A 20,023-nucleotide genomic window follows, 5' to 3' on the forward strand; every position below is an offset into this window, starting at 1 on the left:
CATCTCAATTGTTGTAGGTGGATGACTAGCAACGCAGTTATTGAGTTTCTCATTGTCACATCGAAATTCTATCTCGGAATCTGTCTCCTCGTCTTGCGGCGGTGGTGGTCGACAGCAGTTTTCTACGATTTCGCTCTCATGATGAAAAATAATGGCATTGGCTTCGTCATTGTCCGTCCGCCAGATTGACACTGTTTTTACATCAGGTTGCTTCTTGGCGCCTATTTGGGAGTCTGCAGATGCAACAGATCCACTGCTACTGCTGCCATCGCTCATCTTCTCAACATCCGAGGGAAAGTGCCATTTTATTGGTGACGGTGCATAGACGTAGTCGGGAAGTTCACTAGTATCACTGCTACTACACTTTAGCGCAGAACTGCAGCGGGATGAAGCGGGTTCGACTGTGAGTTTGCTAGGAGTCAGTAGGAGACGTGCACCTCCTTCTGATACAGGCTTGGGACTGATGGCGCGAAAGGTACGCGGTGGTAGTGGGGTGCGTTGTACTTCAGTTGATGCTGCAATGGAGGTGTGACTACGTCGGCGTCGCATAGAATTGCACCGCGAGAGGCGACTTAGTGAGCCATGTGATCCGTAAACTATGGCTGCACCACCTCCACTAGCCCGTCGATTCTGCACGTAGAAGTAACGTTCTACTTCATCATCTAGGGCACTGCAGCAACGTTCCACGAAGACTCGTGGCGGAGACATGGTGGTATCGTGACGTGTCCCGCCTGGACTGTGGGAACGTCTGCAGCCTGCGCTAGCTGTTGAAGATGTGGATGGCGTGCGGCGATGGCGGAAGTGATGATGGTGACCGTGGCGATGAGGATGACGACGGCAGGTACCGCGATGGGATGTTGTGCTAGGTGTGAGACTTACAGCGTCCGCTTCGTCATCTCGCAAGCTCATTGTGGGTGGTGTAGCAGTGATGCTCTCCTCAGCAACTTGAGGAGGCTCTTCGACTCCATTACTACTGCTGCCGCTAGGCGGGGAGACGCTCCTCAGTCAGAGCCCGCTGTTCGGGCATGAAGTTGCTCCCTGTCGAAGGTGATGGGGCACAGAGACAGCGTTCCGCCCCTGCTGGGCATTTCTCGCGCCTTCGGAACAGCGCTCGGAAGCGGCTAATAAGCAAAATGAAAAACACATAAGGCCAAGTTAATAATTCCATTTTCCCGTAGTTTCCATCCAGCTAACACCATATATTAGGAAAATGTGTGTTTTCTAAAATTGTCATAACCTTTTTTCACGGCTTTGTTGAAGTACAAAAAAAAAAAATATATTTAAAAGAATTGAAAGCATTTCGAATCTATATAGATCTAAGGAAAAAAATAAGAACACTAAATGCATTCCTTAAGCCTGAACCATGAAGGAACTAACTAACATGCATAATATTTAATCATGCCAAGCATTTACTACGAGTCCTAGATAAAAGTACTAATAAGGTTAAAAAAAAATCGAAAAGTCTTAAATATTACTGAAAATGTCCTATTATTCGCAGATCTTTTTTCACAGAAATACCTTTTCGCAATATAGAAAGATATAAATGCAATGCAACAATAGCAGTAACATAATGAAGAAAATCGAAAGATTACTTCGTAGTTGATTTATTTTTTAAAATGAATTTATTAGAATAAAAATAGGCATTAAAATGAACTTGACCTCTTACGCAGTACAAAACAAATCAATTGTCTCATACTTCAATAATCCTCCATTGAATACGCATAGTATCAAAGAATTCTGTTTTCATTATTATTTGGAATTAGGAACACTATTTAATACAAAGACAATATTTTGAATATTAACTGTTTTCTGTGTATGGGGAAAATGTTTTCAGAACCTTCATAACATGCGTTCACATGACCCTTGACAATTCCTAAAAATATATATATATATTTATTTTCTGTAATTGTTTGTTTTCTGCGAAGTATTGAATGGGTTTGAAGCAAATTGAAGAAAAATTCAAAATTATAAAAAATAAACATAAGAATATTGAATGATAAAAAAAATTTGATAAATGACATGGTCTGGAATGTCATTTCTTTGATTTTTTTAGTATTATTACAAAATTATCTAAAATCGTCTAAATTTCATCAACATGATCACAATATTTAAACATTTTTGTATTTTTGTAATAAAAAAAAAGTCACTAATTTTAGATAAAATATTTTTGAATATTTGGCACAAGTAATACTTATATTTAATATACATTAGAGCAATTGTTATAGCTACAAATTTTTAGGTATTAGTAAAATTTAATTACACAGTAAAAAAAATGTGTAAAATTTTACTACTATAGTAGTGCAAAATCGACCATTGTAGTTGTTTAATTTAAAAATGTTTAAAAATGCACAACATTTTGGTAATTTATTGTCAAGTGATTGAAAATTACCACTATTATAGTTGAAAAATTTTCAACAATGTTGTTTAATTTGAAAATGTGCAAAATTTTAACACTATAATAATGTGAAATCGGATAAATTAATTATTTAATTACGATCTGTGTAAAATTTCTCACTGTTATAATCATAAAAATTTTTCAACAATGTTTCGTGATTTAAAACTTTTTGGCAAATTCCAAAAATTACCACTATTATAGTATGATTAAAGTTTGCACATTATTATAGTGTGAGAAAATACACAACTTTATGGTATTTTTTGTCACATGATCAAAAATTAACACTATTATAGTTTGATTATAAGTTTTAACACTATTATAGTGTGAAGCCTTGTGTATTGCAAACAAATTTGTTGAATTTTTAAACATAAGTTGTGTAAAAATTGTTGAATTTCCAATTAAGACTTATACTTCAGTCGAGATGCTTTTCATTGGGCAAAAGTCATATAGAACATCAAATATTTTTATGCATAATGCATAATGCGTGAAGATCCGAGCATCAGATGTAATCATTTCGCATTAGGGGGGATCCCGAGTACAGAAAAAAAAACAATAAAAATGTCTAAAAAGGCAAAAAAAAATCAAAATCTTCGAAATGAAAAGAAAATTCAACAATAAACAGAATTCAACAATTTTTGAATTTACACGTAAAAATTCAACAATTTTAAAATTCAACAATTCCGAATTCAACATCTTGAAATTCAACAACTTTAAATTAAAAACTTTTTCCAAATTTAACACTATAATGGTGTGCAAGATTACACACTATAATAGTGTTAATTTTTTTTATTGTGTAGTTAACAAGAACATAACTATCCATGTGTAGAAACCCAGTAAAAAATCTATATTTTTTTTAATGAATCTTCTTATTATTCTTTATATTCTGAATCCCTGTTCAGTTTCTAATGATTTTTTCCCACAATTTCGGAAAAATTATTCTTCACCATAAAATTACATTAATAAAAAAATTTACTTAGAAGAATTACAGAATATTGCATAACCCATAGAACCAAGTACTTCAATATCGTGTAAGGCCTTTTCTTTCACATTCTAATATTTCGAACAGCATAGGTACAGTATAGGTTTGTTCCTGAATTTGTGATCAGGATTGTTTTGAATAAATACTTATGGATCTGTTATAAGAACATTTTACAGTTTGAATTGAAAGAGAAATCAATTATATAATACGATTTATGGTTATTATGTAATACATATAATAAAATAGGCTCATAATAGGAATAAATATGCCTAAAATTGAGGCCTGGGAAGACCGGTAACTTTAATTGTTATTGTTTAGGGACCGCTCGCAATTTAAATCTAAATGTAATCTGCTTTTTTTCCATTTGTTATCAGGCTATAGAGCAAACTATTAAAGCCATCTAATTCCGGTCTTTGCTGACCCCCCTCCGCCCTCAAAATCACAATCCCCCTTACTTTGAAGCAAGGCTTATTGCGAAATCATTACCAGCAATTTATTTTATTTTCTAATAAGTTTTGGAAGCAGTCTATGCGGACTTTTTATCCATTGAAATCTATGAACGGAAAAATTTCGACATCAAATTTTTCGACGCTAGGGTAGAGTCAGTACTTTTCGCCACCATTAAGCTTTAGGGGCCTCGTAAGGTGTGATATTTTTGTCAGAATAAAATGAATTTTTGTATAAAGGTACTTTGAAGCAATATCTATCTATATTTGTAGGATACGTCTCGAGAATTTTAGAGAATGTCATTGAAAACTATGCATTTTCCCTAATTATGCTTGTTTCAGTACTTTTCGCCATCTGTTTTAAAACGAATTTCAATTAATTAAGAGACGTAATAACGTATTGGGATATTAGAACAGAACACATTATGAATGTTAAATTAAAATGCTACTTATTCTTAAATGCCTTAAATTAGTTGTTTTATATTAGGTGGCGAAAAAGTGCTTACATTGCGAAAAGGGCTGACTCTACCCTACATTGCTTCAGAGGGCTTATTTCTCAACCGGTTTGGTCGAATCTGCATTTTTTGGAAGAGTGTTGAAATATCAAACCCGATTGCATCGGTCCTAACCGGTAAAGAAAGGATGAAGTACTTGTAAATTATTTATTTATAAGCCAAACTGTAAGAAATATCGTCTTCTAATTTTCGACGACACCCTCTTCAATAATGCCGATTTTTATTTAAAATAAAAAGTTAAACGAAAAATAAGGATAATCAATTGTCTTAGTTTGTTGCATTTTTTCAGCCACCTTGTAGTTGGAGTTTATCATGGAGATAGTTCGTGAGGGAACTTCGTCCATAACCGAAAATTTTCGACTTTTCCAATAATTTCCAATTTTTGGGATGGTTTTCTGTTAATTTTTTAAATATCTGGTTAGATCGTTTAGATAGTTTATAAATCACTATTTTTTGCATTTTTCTTAAATCAATTTCTTTAAAATAAATATTTAAATATTGAGATCATGTTTACAAGTTTAAAGAGTATAAACTTTTAAAATTTGCATTTCGGTATTTGTTTTTATCTGGTTAGAGATAAAAGAACGCCTTGTAAAGCTTAGCTAAGATATGCGTCTTCCATTGTCATTGAAGTGGAATTTTTGGTCAAGAAAGTATTTTCTGGCGAGATCTTCATCTCTCTGGTTTGCCTCCCTGCTTCTTTTCTCGCCATAAAACTTTTGTACAAGAGAAAAAAATATATAGAAAAATTTATTATAGTCTACGAGTGTATTATAAAAATATTTTCCTGCTATTTCTGATGTAAGATTAACACAAGAATTTTATTTCTTTTTTTTTTCATATTCAAAATCTTGTGTATTGTGTCTTGTATTACTCAGTCGCAGAATGAATTTTATGAGTGCGTCTTTTACAGAATTGAGAACTTGATTTTACATGATCAAGAATACTTGTGGAGTTTTCTCTTGTTATCTAGGAAACCCCATTGAGAACACAGAGAAAATTTTTCAAGTATCCAGATTCAATACCCATGGTATTGATTTTAATCCCACCATTTTAATACCAAAATTATCCCAAATTTTCTTGAAAATAGGTGCATATTGGGATTGATTTTAATTTCTAGAACAAAGTTAAGAAATATTGGGATTACTTTTAGGACATATTGGTATTAAATTTATGAAATTAATTTTTTGAGGAGGAAATGGTATTGTTTCTATCTCAATTTGAGATTGAATTTTAGAATTCGTGGGATTAATTTAATCCCATTGCAGCATTTTTGTCATTATTTTTAGGAAAAGTATTAATTCTATCCCATTCTGGTATTATTTATTAGGAAACAGATTCTATATCTATTGATTCTATCCCATTCTGGGATTGATTCTATCCCATTTTGGGATTGATTCTATCCCACTCTGGGATTGATTCTATCCCATTTTGGGATTGATTCTATCCCATTTTGGTATCGATTCTATCCCATTCTGGGATTGATTCTATCCCATTCTGGGATTGATTCTATCCCATTTTGGGATTGATTCTATCCCACTCTGGGATTGATTCTATCCCATTTTGGGATTGATTCTATCCCACTTTGGGATTGATTCTATCCCATTCTGGGATTGATTCTATCCCATTTTGGGATTGATTCAATCCCGCTCTGGGATTGATTCTATCCCATTCTGGGATTGATTCTATCCCATTCTGGGATTAATTCTATCCCACTCTGGGATTGATTCTATCCCATTTTGGGATTGATTCTATCCCACTCTGGGATTAATTCTATCCCACTCTGGGATTGATTCTATCCCACTTTGGGATTGATTCAATCCCATTTTGGGATTGATTCTATCCCACTCTGGGATTGATTCTATCCCACTCTGGGATAGATTCTATCCCAGAGTGGGATAGAATCAATCCCACTTTGGGATAGAATCAATCCCATTCTGGGATTGAATCAATCCCAGAGTGGGATAGAATCAATCCCAGAATGGGATAGAATCAATCCCAGAGTGGGATAAAATCAATCCCAGAGGGATGAAAATACCCTAAAATCAATACGAAAATTGGGATAAAAATATCCTGAAATCAATACGGAAAATGGGGTAAAAACACCCTAAAATCAATACCAAGATGGGATAAAATTAATACCACAATACCCTAAAATCAATACTAACGAGGTATTGATTCCAAGGAATATTTTTTTAATCAATACCTAAATACCCTAAAATCAATCCCAGAGTGGGATAGAATCAATCCCAAAATGGGATAGAATCAATCCCAAAATGGGATAGAATCAATCCCAAAATGGGATAGAATCAATCCCAGAGTGGGATAGAATCAATCCCAAAGTGGGATAGAATCGATCCCAAAATGGGATTAAAATCAATACCAGAATGGGATAGAATCAATACCAAAATGGGATAGAATCAATACCAAAATGGGATAGAATCAATACCAAAATGGGATAGAATCAATACTCATTGCGATTGAAATTTAATGATTTTATGGTATTAAATCAATGACAGAGATTTTCTTGAATTTAATCCCAAAATACCCTAGAATTTAATACCACGAGGTATTGGAGCCCTTTTAATACCAAAAGTATCCCAAAAAAGTATTGATTCTAGGGTATTTTTTTTCTCTGTGAACTTAAAAGAAAAAGGAGTTTTTGTGTATGGGAATTGTTGTAAGAGTTTATTAAAAAAATAAATAAAACTAAAAGGACAATTTTTGTGAAAAATTTTCAACTGAAATTCGTGATACGATTTCTAGTGTTCAGTGACTAGTATTAATGTTTTTTTTTCAGGAGTTAGGGTTTTATTTTGAGGTGCTGTGCACATGTGTATTTTTGTACCTTGTGAGCAGATTCTTCCGTGGGCAGAATGTCTCCGGAAGCTATCCCGCGGTGCCACACTTAAGGTCTGTTGCCTCCGGTTTGGCATTGGTGAATTGGTTCCATAATTGACCCGATATGGCACAATACCTACGAGACTCGAAGGCCCCAGGAGATTCGTGCTGTCCGTCAGCGGTATTTCACCATCCGTCATGAGAGCCATTGCTGACGGCTCCAGGCTTGTACCAAACACTTCAAATTTGGCCCAGAACATTCCCGTGTAATATAGTAAATTTGTTTTTCGTTTTGCATTCTCAACAATGAAACGTTTGCGTGATTAGAGATTCTGATGACTAACAAAAAGAATCCAAATTGGACAGTGCTTAGATTGTTTCATTGGCTGAGTCTAATTTTTGAGGGCGCTTTATCTTAGGCTTTCATTTCTTACAATTAATTCGCAAAGCACTATAACTATGCGAAAAACTAAGTGGATTTTATTTTAAAAAAAAATCCTGTCGTATTTGTAAGCGTAAATCTGATTTACTGACAAAATAGTGAAATATCGCCTAAGCAAGATAAGAAAATTATTTAAAAAAAAAAACTATAGGTGATTGAAATCTTTAAAAAATATTGCAGATAAAAAGAATTCTCTAAAAATTAATAGAAAAAAATACAGGGTACGCACAATCAGTTTTGTTTAAGGAAATTGTTATATCAGTCCGAATGAAGGAAGTAAAAATAGGTTATTGCTCGCTTTTACTTTTGAAATATTTGCAAAAAATGTAACGTTAGAAAAAACAGTAGGGGAAAGCGCGCTACCTTCGAACGACTCAAGCTTCGGACATTTCAATTTTTTCTCTATGTTGCTTTTGGATTTCACCCATAGCTCTTCTTAAAATTTGAGGCATTGGACTAGCTACTAAAATATAATTTTATAATGGGCAAAATTCATTTATAACACATTGAAAAACCTTATTTGTGCGAAGCATAAATCGTCCGAAGGAACGCTCTTTCCCCTATTAGTATTAAAGATGAAATTACTATTAAGCAAAAATTTAGAAAAATGGGATATCCCAAGTGGTTACAAAAAATAATTTAACTAATTACATTTTAAGAATATTAAGATTCACCATTTTCGAATAATAAAGGTCGATAACAAATGTATTTTATTTCGAAATTTTCCTTTCGGAATAAAATTCTCCCACTAAGTATATAGGGGAGACAGGGGTAAATTATCCAGCAAATGAAGCTTTTTTTCGCGAGTGACTTGTGAAAAAAATGATAAGGTTTGTCTAATGTTTTAATGTTTCATAAATAACATTAGGATATTGGCTGTATGAAACAGTGTAGTTTAAAGCTCTAAAATCCTTGACTTTTTCTAGATAGGATAATGAAAAAAGTATGACACATTGGCTACACGTACCCCGGCCTGGGTAAATATAGCCACTTTCAGGGTACTAATTGCCACCAGTTTTCCAGACGATATTTCAAATTGGAGATACCAAATATTGTTTCGCTTGATACACTGATGCTAAATATGTCACTTAATTTTAATGAAAAAGGCTTTAGCCGACTTTTTTATGACATTTTTGTAATTGCGACAAAATTGATGCAAACATCCTGAAAAATCTATTTCTCAAGTTGCTCATACAAATGGCAATATTGCTTGGAATATCAATAGTACATTTTCATCTAGAAATTATCCATGTATTAGTGAAAAATCAATGATAGTTTTAGCCCGCCACGGAAGAGTGGCTACAATTGCCCCGAGGGCTGTTTCAGTGCTTATCATCTTATATAAAAAAATTGGATAATTATTATCCAAGTGAAAAATATTTTTTAATTGGGTTTATTAAACCAGAAACGAGGTAAAACTATAAAATCTTGACTAGAAACTCAGAAAACCAAGTGCTCATTAAATATGGCTCATTTCCATTTAAAACTAGGACAAACATCCCAATTTCATAGCTGCCCCACTTCCCCTAGTCAATAAATTCTCGCGAATTCTCAGAAATGTTCAAGAGCTCGGGGAAATCCTTATAATCTAGAATCTGGAGAAATCCGGAATATATTGAATTCTGCTATTTCAGGACAAAATTGTCCTTCCGGTGTGCGTCGGCGCTGTGGGATGGTTTAATCCAAAATTAAAACAATCATGTTTCCAGAGCTTTCGACACTGTACCGTGTCTTCTTCAGTGGCTCTTGGTTAGTCTATTATCTTGGATATTGTCACTATTTTGTCTAATTTTCCACGCATCAGATTTGGAAAACAGTTGGGAGCTATTAATGAAAAAATCTCAAAATTATCATTAACAATATTTTTCTGTCTTTTCGCTGCAAACGGCTTGGTACTAGGTTTTGGTTGATCCGAAATCGGTGTAAATGTTATGCTTTTTAGGTGTATTAGGGGTTAAAGTTACCCTTTTTCATGTTAATTTTACCCTAAAAAAAGTGCAAAATTAACATTAAAAAATGTTGATATATTTTTACACCTAAAAATGTTAAAGTTATGAGAAAAAAGTTAATCGCACCCCGTTTTTTTCTCACTCAGTGTGGGAACTTAGTCCAGAAAATCAAGAAGAGAAATAGTTTGATAACCGACAAAAATCGGGATGCTTCTCATTGGACGGACAAATCCCGTCCATCTGATTGAGAAATACTGAGGAATCTTGAAGACCGATCTCAGGAAAAATGCTCAGTCAGCTGAAAACTTTTCGGATTTTAAGAGGAAGTAGAAGAAAATCATCCGCGATCGTGAAGACGGGTTTGTCAAGTCCATTGGATTAAACAAAAATATCTTTCCAAAGATATAATTTTTTTTTTAAGATGTACTTTGATTAATGCGTAAGAGCCATTTTTTCATGGAAAAATATTTTCGTGAACACGCTTTAGACTTGGTATTTTCAATCTAAAATGTATTTTACATAGAGTTATATACATATGTTATATCTCTTTAAAGATATTTTAAATGATCGGTATCCTCCACTCAACCAAATGGGTAAATTTTTGAATGATCGATGCTTAATTTCTATGAAATTGTCACTGATTCGTATTATTTATGGAATAATTGACCTATTAATGTTGGATCATACGCTAAATATTATAGCAAATATAAATAAATTGAAAAAATAACTCTACTGGTCAAGTCGAGGAACCTGTTGGAGGGCATTTTACCTTATTTATTCATTGGTAAACTTCTAACTTTTGCCTCTATCGAGGATATTTCTAAGTACCTTATATTTTTCCCCCTCTGATTTTTATTTTAGTCGAGACATGCTTGAGGAAATTATAACAGAGTAGGGAAATATCTCAGGAATGAACCAAAAAAGGAATAATGTGTTACGATCTTTATGTAATAGATTTTGCCCTATATACAATTTAGCTGAAATTCTTTGCAATATGTTTTTTTTTTCAAATGATTGTAAAACAAAAATGATTGTGCGTAGTCCATTAGTCATTAAAAAAATATCATGGAGCAATAAATTAAATAAATATTCATTTCTACATTTAACGCTGATTTTCTTATAACTTTATCACAATGTTAATCGATGGGTTTGCCTAATTTGAGAAAGATGATTCTGTATATTACATTTACCCAGTTAAATCTGTCTTAAGATTATAAAATTCAATCATATATCACCTGTAATTCTTACAATATTCTAATGTGTAAATGTATCTTCGATATTCTTCCACTTCTTATTGTAATCTCATCACAAAAACATGTAAAATATTAATGAATAAATGAAGAATTGATATGAAATATGATATAATTTCATGCACCTGACACACAAAAAATATTTAATTCATGAAAAAGAGGAGCAATATTGTAACAATATTATTGATTTCATCCATTACATTTAAATAATTTCATAAATAAAAAATGATTCTTTTGTTAATTTAAATAATAATATGAGAAGTACAACTGAAAACATCACAATGACGCCAATAAAAATTATAATTCATCAACATATAGCAATTTTTGTAACAACAAAAAAAGACATCTATTTCGGTTACAATATTTAAAAAAAAAAAATGAAACGTTTTACAAAATGCTGCAAATTATTTCATTACTATTATGATATATTGAAAGATTTTAATAAAACTACATCAAACAAAATGTTCACCGTTAATTAAAAGAAATCGCAGTTGTGTTTAGTGAATAAAAAATGGAAATTATTGATAAATGTTGAAATTGTTTCTGAGAAAATGTTTTTTTATATCTTTGGATTTTGTATTCTTTCACGGATGACCTTTTTTCAGTCTTTCTTTAACATGGTGTAACTTAATGCAATAATTTAGAAAAATAAAAGTCAAAAAGCGCCTTACGTGAATCATGTTGGGTCTTTTCCTCAGATATCATCAGCGCCGCATGCTCGATGCCCGAATTCATACTCTGCGGCTCCAAACTATTTACGCAGTTTAGCATACTCCTGAAATTCGCACACTCTACGATTACGTTATGAGTAAATGATAATTTTGATAGTGCAAATTAGCAAGAGATTTTTTGTTCTTTGTGTTCAAAAAAAATTCATGGGAGATATGTAATGTCTTTCGCATTGATCAAATGGTTTCTATAGCAATGGGATATGAGAAATAAATTGAGGAAATGGTATACGAGTATGATGTGTATTAATTAAATTATTAGGATATGCATGATGATCAGGATATGGAAGTAATGTTATGACATGGAGTGGCTTGGTCTTTTGTTTTTGTTTCCTTATTAATCTACAATAAATCCTTGATACATCTGTTAATTATGTCAATCTTCACTCTTACAGGCTCCACATGGAGCTTATATTGTCCAAAAGTATAATGAAAAACACATAGAATTTTATATAAGAAACTCTTTTATAAAAGATTTGTGTTTCTAGATTGGAGAAATGCATAACATAATTTACAACCCAATTTGCAAATATTTTCTGCGTCACCATCATCTTAGCGTTAATTTTACTAACCATTAGAGTACAAAGGTAGAAAAGCTTTTTCAGATTATACTAAACATTGGTTCTCTTTTTGAATTTAATAGTAAATAAATAATTCAAAATAGATAGTAAGGATCACTGAGAGAAATCCGAAAGAGTTAAAATAACATTCCGGAAATGTTAATTTTACCCTGCAGTATTGATCCGAAATCGGTGTAAATATTACCCGTTTTAGGTGTATTAGGGGTTAAATTAACCCTTTTTCATATAATTTTAACTTTAAAAAGATGTAAAATTAACATTAAAAAATGTTGATATATTTTTACACCTAAAAAGTGTTAAAGTTATGAGGAAAAAAAGTTAATTGCACCCCCGTTTTTTCTCAGTGATGCATCTTAGAAATAATTCAATTAGGAACAGTGTATCTGAATCTTTTATAGGCTCCAAAAAAATATTTATAATGTAAATATAATTTTATCTTTATAACAAAAGATATATATTAAGTAGAATAAATTGAGCTCAAAAGATTTCTTTTCAAAATTTTTATTTTGTATGTAAGATAAGTAAAGCATCAGTAAAAATAATAATAAAATTATTATTATTTTTTTTTCGAAAATCGTTCGTATCTTTTAATGAATACTCTTTTGCAAAATAAATCCTATTAAATACAAAAATAATTTGCAAAAACTAATCAAGTAAAAAGCAACGAATAATTTTCCAAAAGTTGTTTTATTTTGGAGTGATGATCCAACCTTCATGGTCGATACTACGGCACTTATCTTGCAAGAACTTTTTAAAGATCTTGCCATCATTCATGTGCCAGGTAGGGGAAACTTAGTACAGTAGTAAACATGGGGTAGTTGTAAACACTGCGTTTTTAATTAAATACTAGACTTAAGAGAACGAAGGATCCTTGTCCATTGAAGAAATATTCGATATTAAGTCCAAGTGGTTTGAACATAAAAAACTGTGTTTAGAACTACCCCATGTTTATAATTGCCCCAGTTTTCGCTAAGTAGCGACAGTGGAAATTTAAATTTAAATTTTGATTTTTTACCAAAATTTCTACTGTCTTTAAATTATATCTAGTATCTCTTCAAAAATACTTCAACATAAAAAAAAGACTTCGAAAAAAGTCTTTATCATTCGGTATTACTATCTGTATATTCTGTTTTAAGGATAAAAATATATGTATATAACAAATGCAGTTTTTAGAGCTTATAAGAGCTTCAGAGGCTCTGTTCTTAATTGAATTGTTGCCACTGTAGCTAGTAAGGACAATTTTAAATTCAATATTTTCCATGACAAAAGAGACCGAGGCTTCAAATTTCTACTCTGACCGCCTTCATGAACTCCCTTATATTTTGGAAGTTTTAACTTTTAGGTTTTGGTATGTTATCCAGAATAAAATTAATTGTTAAACTAACTTTCATATTATGAAATCTTAGTTTGGACTTTAAAATGCTAAGAAATCGTGCTTTTTTTAATTTTCCATCACGTATATATTTTCCTCTTAAAACTCCTTTGGACAAAGAAAAATACCTAGTGGAATTATGGTCTAATTTCAGTGTGTTAATATTGCAATAAAAAAAAATAAAGGTGTAAATAATAAGGGTAAATAAAAACAAACTCCAAATATTTCAATTTTTTTATTAAATCATAAAGAAAAAGAAATTATAAACACGAAAAGTGACAAAAATTATAAACAAAATTTTAACAAAAAGATTAGAAAATCAAATAAACTTAAAAATAGAATCATTTGTGCGTTTTGTGGTCATCAGGTCGCGAGCTTAGACTCTGCTCCAATTGAGTATCGCTGACATTTTCTGACTCTGTAATGCTGTTTTATGAGTAATATTGTTAATAATAAAATACAGATAGAAAATCTTAAATTTTCCTAATCTTTTTTTATCGTTTGCCAGATAGTTTGTGAGTATCTGTCGTGTATTTCTTAGAATTAATATTCCTTAATTTACTCTGCTCAATGTAATGTAACACGCGATTTTTATCCCAAACGACCAAAGGTAAAAATTCTCGTGAAAAATAATAAAATACAAAAGACGCCATGCACATTTAATTCTTCATTCTAAAATAAATAATAAAAAAAGATATCCTAAGCACTAATTTGCACCAGGACATGAAAGTAATGAAAATTAGTCATACTCAAAGACAAAAAGAAAGAAAATGAAATTTTCTTAAGGCCGTACATTAAGTGAAAAAGTGATTTAAAATGTAATGTAAATATTGAAAAAAGTAAAGCAACAAATAATCGGAGTTTTTTTTAACTTAATAATCGGGTTTTAGCTTTAACCATTTTTTTTTCAAGTTAAACCTTTAACAAGAAATGTTCATGCATTTATTGTACTGGTTTTGGCTTATTAGAATTGCTCGTGTTTAATTTTTAATATTTTGTCTTTTTTTCTTGGTTTTTGAATGAAAATTTATTGAGAAATTCAGAAATTCTGAGGACTTACCCATACAACTTAGTACCACGAAAAGTTCCTCTAAATGATTCATTTTTAATTAATTTCTCAATATATTCATTAATATTGATCGCAAAATGATTTTGTCAAATTGAAACCGATGCCGTACTGAGGCTTAGCCAATTCAATTTCGTTTCATTCCTAAAATATTGTCTGTTTATGTGTCAATATGAGAATTAAAAAAAAAATAAATAAATAAATAAAAATGGAATAATTAGGAAATTCGGTTAAACTTATTGACTTTTTGAAATACTAATCTTTAAAAATTCTTTCTTTAGGACATTGAGGATAAAAACATAAATTAGTTTAAAAATTTTGTGGAAATTTGTGATTCTTCATAGTAATTGTGGAATTTTGTACACTCACCTTCCATTTCCATGTCTAAAGAGAGCTAGAATTTCTTCAAATGTCTTATTCTTTGTTTCAGGAACCTTCTTATACGTGAATATCCAGAAAATAGCTAAGAACACACTAAACGGCAAAAATGTGTAATTCTCCAGGGCAGTCTGAAATAATGATTAAAAACGATGTTATGTTTCTAACTGTGTTATCACACTTGCACATTAAAATTTTAATATGATTTACATTAATTGTCGCTGGTGAGAGTCCAAATGTGTAATTTGTGTGTTTGAATCATTTTATATTCAAAATTTGATCTATTTGTTGATAAAAAGGTAGACTTGGCCCGCAAAATTTGATATAAATTGATTTATAGCATTAATGCGAAAAATTAATGCGATTTTCTCATTAATTTTTTAATGTGAAAAATATTTATGCTTTAGGTAAATTTAAACTTATTTTAGCAGTCCAAGTCCACTTCTTTTTCAATAAATAGAAAAACCCCAAATATTAAGTGACTCAAAGACACAAATAACATATTTGGACGCTCACAAGCAACAATTAATGTGAATCACATTAAAATTTTAATGTGCAAGTGTGATAACGTCGTAAAGCTTTTACTGGGTTCCCGAAACCCAGTCGATATTAATTCAAAAAACCTAATTTTACCTTTAAGCTGGGGAATCCAATTCCAACCACAAAATTTGCCATCCAATTGACTAATACTGCTATGGCCATGGCGCTAGGACGTGGACCCTGCGAGAAGAGCTCAGCCGTGATCATCCAGGGAATTGATCCGGGTCCCACGGCAAAGAATACCACAAAAGCCAATGTTGATACCACCGACAGGTAGGACATCCAGTCGATCATTTCCTGCACATAGCCAAAAAATTCCTATACAAGGCGGTAATTACCGATTCTCGATATTGGGAGGCTTTTCAGTATATTTTCTTACGTCGTTTTCTGTTTAACCAAAAATTATCATGATAGCACACTCATATCTAGGATCATGTTTGTCCTTTCTTGTGTGCTATCACCTTGGCTTCTTTTTTTTTAAGTATGCGTTACTCAAGACAACAAAGAAAAGGGTAAAAAAAATTAAGAATAAATTCATATTGAGTGATTTTGTCAATTGTGTATTTGCCTGATAAATACTTCGTATAGAGGCAATTCTTGTGTCATGTTTTATTTGGATCAATCTCAAGATATAATTTAATTAGTCATTGGCTTATTAACTTTCCTACATTTTCAATTATCTAATAAAAATGCATTTTTAATTGAAAATAAAAATTAAAAAATTATGGGGTCGAAGGAACACCTAATGGCACTTTAGGAACTTGTGTCACAATCTACTTAGTACCCCAGTACCCTATTCTGTACCATTTAGGATACGAAATTTCAACATATATCCCTATAAGGAAGGGTAGATTAATGAAATAACGTCATTGAAAGAGGGTGCGATAAACTTTTTTCCTCGTAACTTTAACACTTTTTAGGCGTAAAACTATATCAACATTTTTTAATGTTAATTTTACATCTTTTTAAAGGTAAAATTAACATGAAAAAGGGTTAATTTAACCCCTAATACACCTAAAACGGGTAATATTTACACCGATTTCGGATCAATAATGCAGGGTAAAATTAACATTTCCGGAATGTCACTTTACCTTTTTCGGATTTCTCTCAGTGTACAAATATTTTATAGATAAAGTAAATAAATTTCAAAATTTTGACAAAACTGGAAATAAGTGTTCCCTGCCGTACAGGTGTTCCTGCGACGTTATAACTCAATTTTATATTCTAAATAATCAGTGTTTGATATCCATTTTTCAAGATCCTATCTATCACCCAATAATGTTTCCTTTTCCCAAATTTCTAAACGTTAAATTAGGAAAAACAGAATTTTCTCTATTATAAACCGAATTCACAAAGCCCTAGAATAATAAAAGATCCTAGCGGGAGAAAGCTCCCTACATTCGGAATAAATCCATTAAGATAACAGTAAAGTGAGTTGTCCGAAAGCTTTCCCCTATGCCGCCAACTAACTCTGGAAGATAACCTACTGACCCAATTTTTAAAAATTGCAATTTTTGGCAGGAAAAACAAATAAAAAAGGACTATTTCATTTCTATCCCTTGGTTTCATTTGAAAAGGATCATTGTTATCCTTTGAAATGTATGAACACTGAGCGAAAATGGGGATGCGATTATTTTTTCCTCATAACTTTAACACTTTACGGATGTAAAAATATATCAACATTTTTTAATGTTAATTTTACACCTTAAAAAGGTGTAAAATTAACATGAAAAAATGTAACTTTAACCCCTAATACACAAAAAGCATAATATTTACACCGATTTCGGATCAATACTGCAGGGTAAATTAAACATTTTCGGAATGTTATTTTAACTTTTTCGAATTTCTCTCAGTGTAATTTAATCCTAAAATTTTTGCTAGGGAATGTGACCTAAATGGCATGACCTTTTCAAATGATTGTTTTAATGGAGTAACTTATAAACTTAATTTTCTTCTCAGAACTTATTCCTGGTTCCTAGGTGTCCTGCGGTTTGTCCGAGAGTTTTTAATAGTGGATTCCCAATGAATTCTTAAGAGTTTCCTAGAGTTCTCAAGAGTTACCCGGGTTCTCTATGCCTTTCCAGACTTTATCAATGACATTTAAAATAATCAGATAATCAAAATTTCCTGTTAGTTCCTAAGTTTTTTCTACAGGTCCTAAAGGCCCTCGAAAATATTTAGCCTATAAAATTTGACAGTAAAGTTTTAATGCAAACTGTTATATACTTTAGCTAACCCTTTACAGTTGAATTTGGCAAGCTAAATATTCTTGGGGATCAGCCTAAATCTGTTCGGATCTTTAGGGCCCAAATAGCTAATCTTCGAGAATATTTAGCCTACAAAATTTGACAGTAAAGATTTATCGCAAACTGTTATACACTGAGGGTTTAGGATCATCGATTAGAAGTCCTTTACATAATCCTTTACTGGAAAATTTTACAGACTGTATATTCTCGAGGATAAGCTTGAGTCTATTTAAGCCATTACACTGAGAAAAAAAGGGTGCGATTAAGTTTTTTTTCCTCATAACTTTAACACTTTTTATGTGTAAAAATATATCAATAGTTCTTTATGTTAATTTTACACCTTTTTGATGGTAAAATAAACATGAAAAAGGGTAACTTTAACCCATAATACACCGAAAAAGGGTAATATTTACACCGATTTTGGATCAATACTGCAGGGTAAAATAAACATTTCCGGAACGTTATTTTAAATTTTTCGGATTTTTCTCAGTGTAGGATCTGTCAGGAAAACTTAGAAAAAATTGATTATTTGATCACTTTCAAATCCATGGGTAACATTAAAAAATGGATCAAGAACTCGGGTAACGCTTGAGAACTCTAGGAAACTCTTGAGAATTCATAGAGAACTCACTATCAGGAACTCTTAAATAACTAACGGATAATAGTCGGAAACTAATAAACCAAAAGATTTTTTGAGTCTATTTGGAGCTTAAAGCGTTTACCAAGGGTTACCCGTACGTTCTCAAAGTTTCACCGAGTTCCTTGTAGCTTAGTATATCTTCCTAAAGCGGTCTTCAGACCAAAGATTTAGCCTTGTACCCAAACGTTTCTAATTTCTAAATAAGAAGTAACTGCAGAGATTTTTCGACAGCTAATGGATCAGTTATCCCTAACAGAGTTCATTTTTTTTTAATTGTCATCTATCAAGAATTTGCAATAGTTAAGCTATATGGTAATCCTTAAGTCTGAAGACTGTGTAAGAGCGTGTCAGGGTTTAACCAAGGTTTTTCCGACTCCCAAGCCAAGATTATCCTAACTCAGTTCTATTCTCAGCCAGAATGAGTTCAGTTCACTCCCCTTAGAACTGCTTTAAAATAAACTAGTCTGGATTTAGGAAATATGGTGCTATTCCAATAAAAAATGAGCATTTTTTAGCACTTTACTTTTTTCTAGTGCTTTTGCACTATTGAGTTTTCTTTTCTGTTGGTTCCTGTCTCGACTGTTTTCCCCAGTCTTCACTGTGTTCTGAAACCACTAAACAGTCGGGACCAATACAAAGAAGTCAGTTAGGTATGTATTTAAAAACACTTGAGCACAGTAAAGTGCTGAAAAAACATGTTTTTCAACACTTTACTGTTCTCAAATGTTTCTACATAATCGACTTTTCTCTATTAGTTCCTGTCACAACTGTTTGATGGTTTCAGAACACGGCCAAGAGTAGGGAAAACAGTCAAGACATCAATATCAAGAAATCTACGCGACAAAGTCGATAATGATGAAGCACTTGAAAACAGTAAAGTGCTACAAAAAAAAAACAAGTTCATTTTTTATTGGAATAGCACCATTAGCTCGTCAAAATCCTTGCCTGAATTCAAGGGTTAAGGATTCTAAATTGAACAACTAAGACAATCTAATGTTCTAATGGAATAAGGAAAGCTTGTCAGTTCCTCATCCGCTACCACTGTACAAATTATAAGAATTATATAATATAAAAATATTATTTTCTGTCTTAATTACCCTCTTAAGAGATAAATAAATTTAAAAATAAATTCGCGGGAATTTATATAAAATGAGTAACAAACGTTTAGAATTTATAAAAGACTTTCCTTTCAGGATATTTATAATTTTTCCAGAGATTATATGTACATACTTAATATGCACATAATTTCTTGGTTTTTCAAGAAATATAAACCTAAAAGAAATAAACAAAAATGCCTCCAGTTCTAATAAAATTTTGTAGTTAAAGTCACAATTGCACACGAATAGAGTGGAATTGTAAGACAAATTAGGTGATATTATAGATAATCTCACCTAAGGACGGTGCTATACGTGGAAAATAATAATTTTTATAATTCAAAGAGAGACAACAATCACATTTGTAAATCAAATTAAGAAATACAAAAATATTATCGATTTATTTTTTAAAAACAGAAGACAAAACAAAAATTGCTTTCGCGTGTGTGAACTTTTACAGTGTTTCGCTAAAGCGCTGTGTAAAGTGTAATAAATTTCATCATTTTTTTTTTAAATTCTTATATTAAGAAGAGGGAGAAAAATAATTTTCAAAAAAAAAAA

At 31.7% G+C, this 20,023-nt stretch overlaps 1 protein-coding gene across 6 annotated transcripts in view; it reads right to left on the reverse strand.

The window, feature by feature from the left end:
* Nucleotides 1-974: 974 nt before the first annotated feature.
* Nucleotides 975-20,023, reverse strand: part of LOC129800844 (glucose transporter type 1) — a 54,302-nt gene continuing 35,253 nt past the window's right edge. For 3 of the 6 annotated variants that reach the window (XM_055845535.1, XM_055845531.1, XM_055845534.1), the window contains 3 exons: nt 15,576-15,779; nt 14,934-15,073; nt 13,719-13,924 (listed from right to left, as the gene is read on the reverse strand). In XM_055845535.1, the coding sequence (XP_055701510.1) occupies nt 13,840-13,924; nt 14,934-15,073; nt 15,576-15,779 (429 nt within the window). In that variant the 3' untranslated portion in view covers nt 13,719-13,839. Of the gene's footprint in view, nt 1,122-7,183; nt 7,415-11,488; nt 11,593-13,718; nt 13,925-14,558; nt 14,589-14,933; nt 15,074-15,575; nt 15,801-20,023 lie in introns of those variants that run through there. The other 3 variants (XM_055845530.1, XM_055845529.1, XM_055845536.1) reach the window with 2 other exon arrangements.

Source organism: Phlebotomus papatasi, chromosome 2, assembly GCF_024763615.1.
Source record: "Phlebotomus papatasi isolate M1 chromosome 2, Ppap_2.1, whole genome shotgun sequence".
NCBI classification, from domain to species: domain Eukaryota; kingdom Metazoa; phylum Arthropoda; class Insecta; order Diptera; family Psychodidae; genus Phlebotomus; species Phlebotomus papatasi.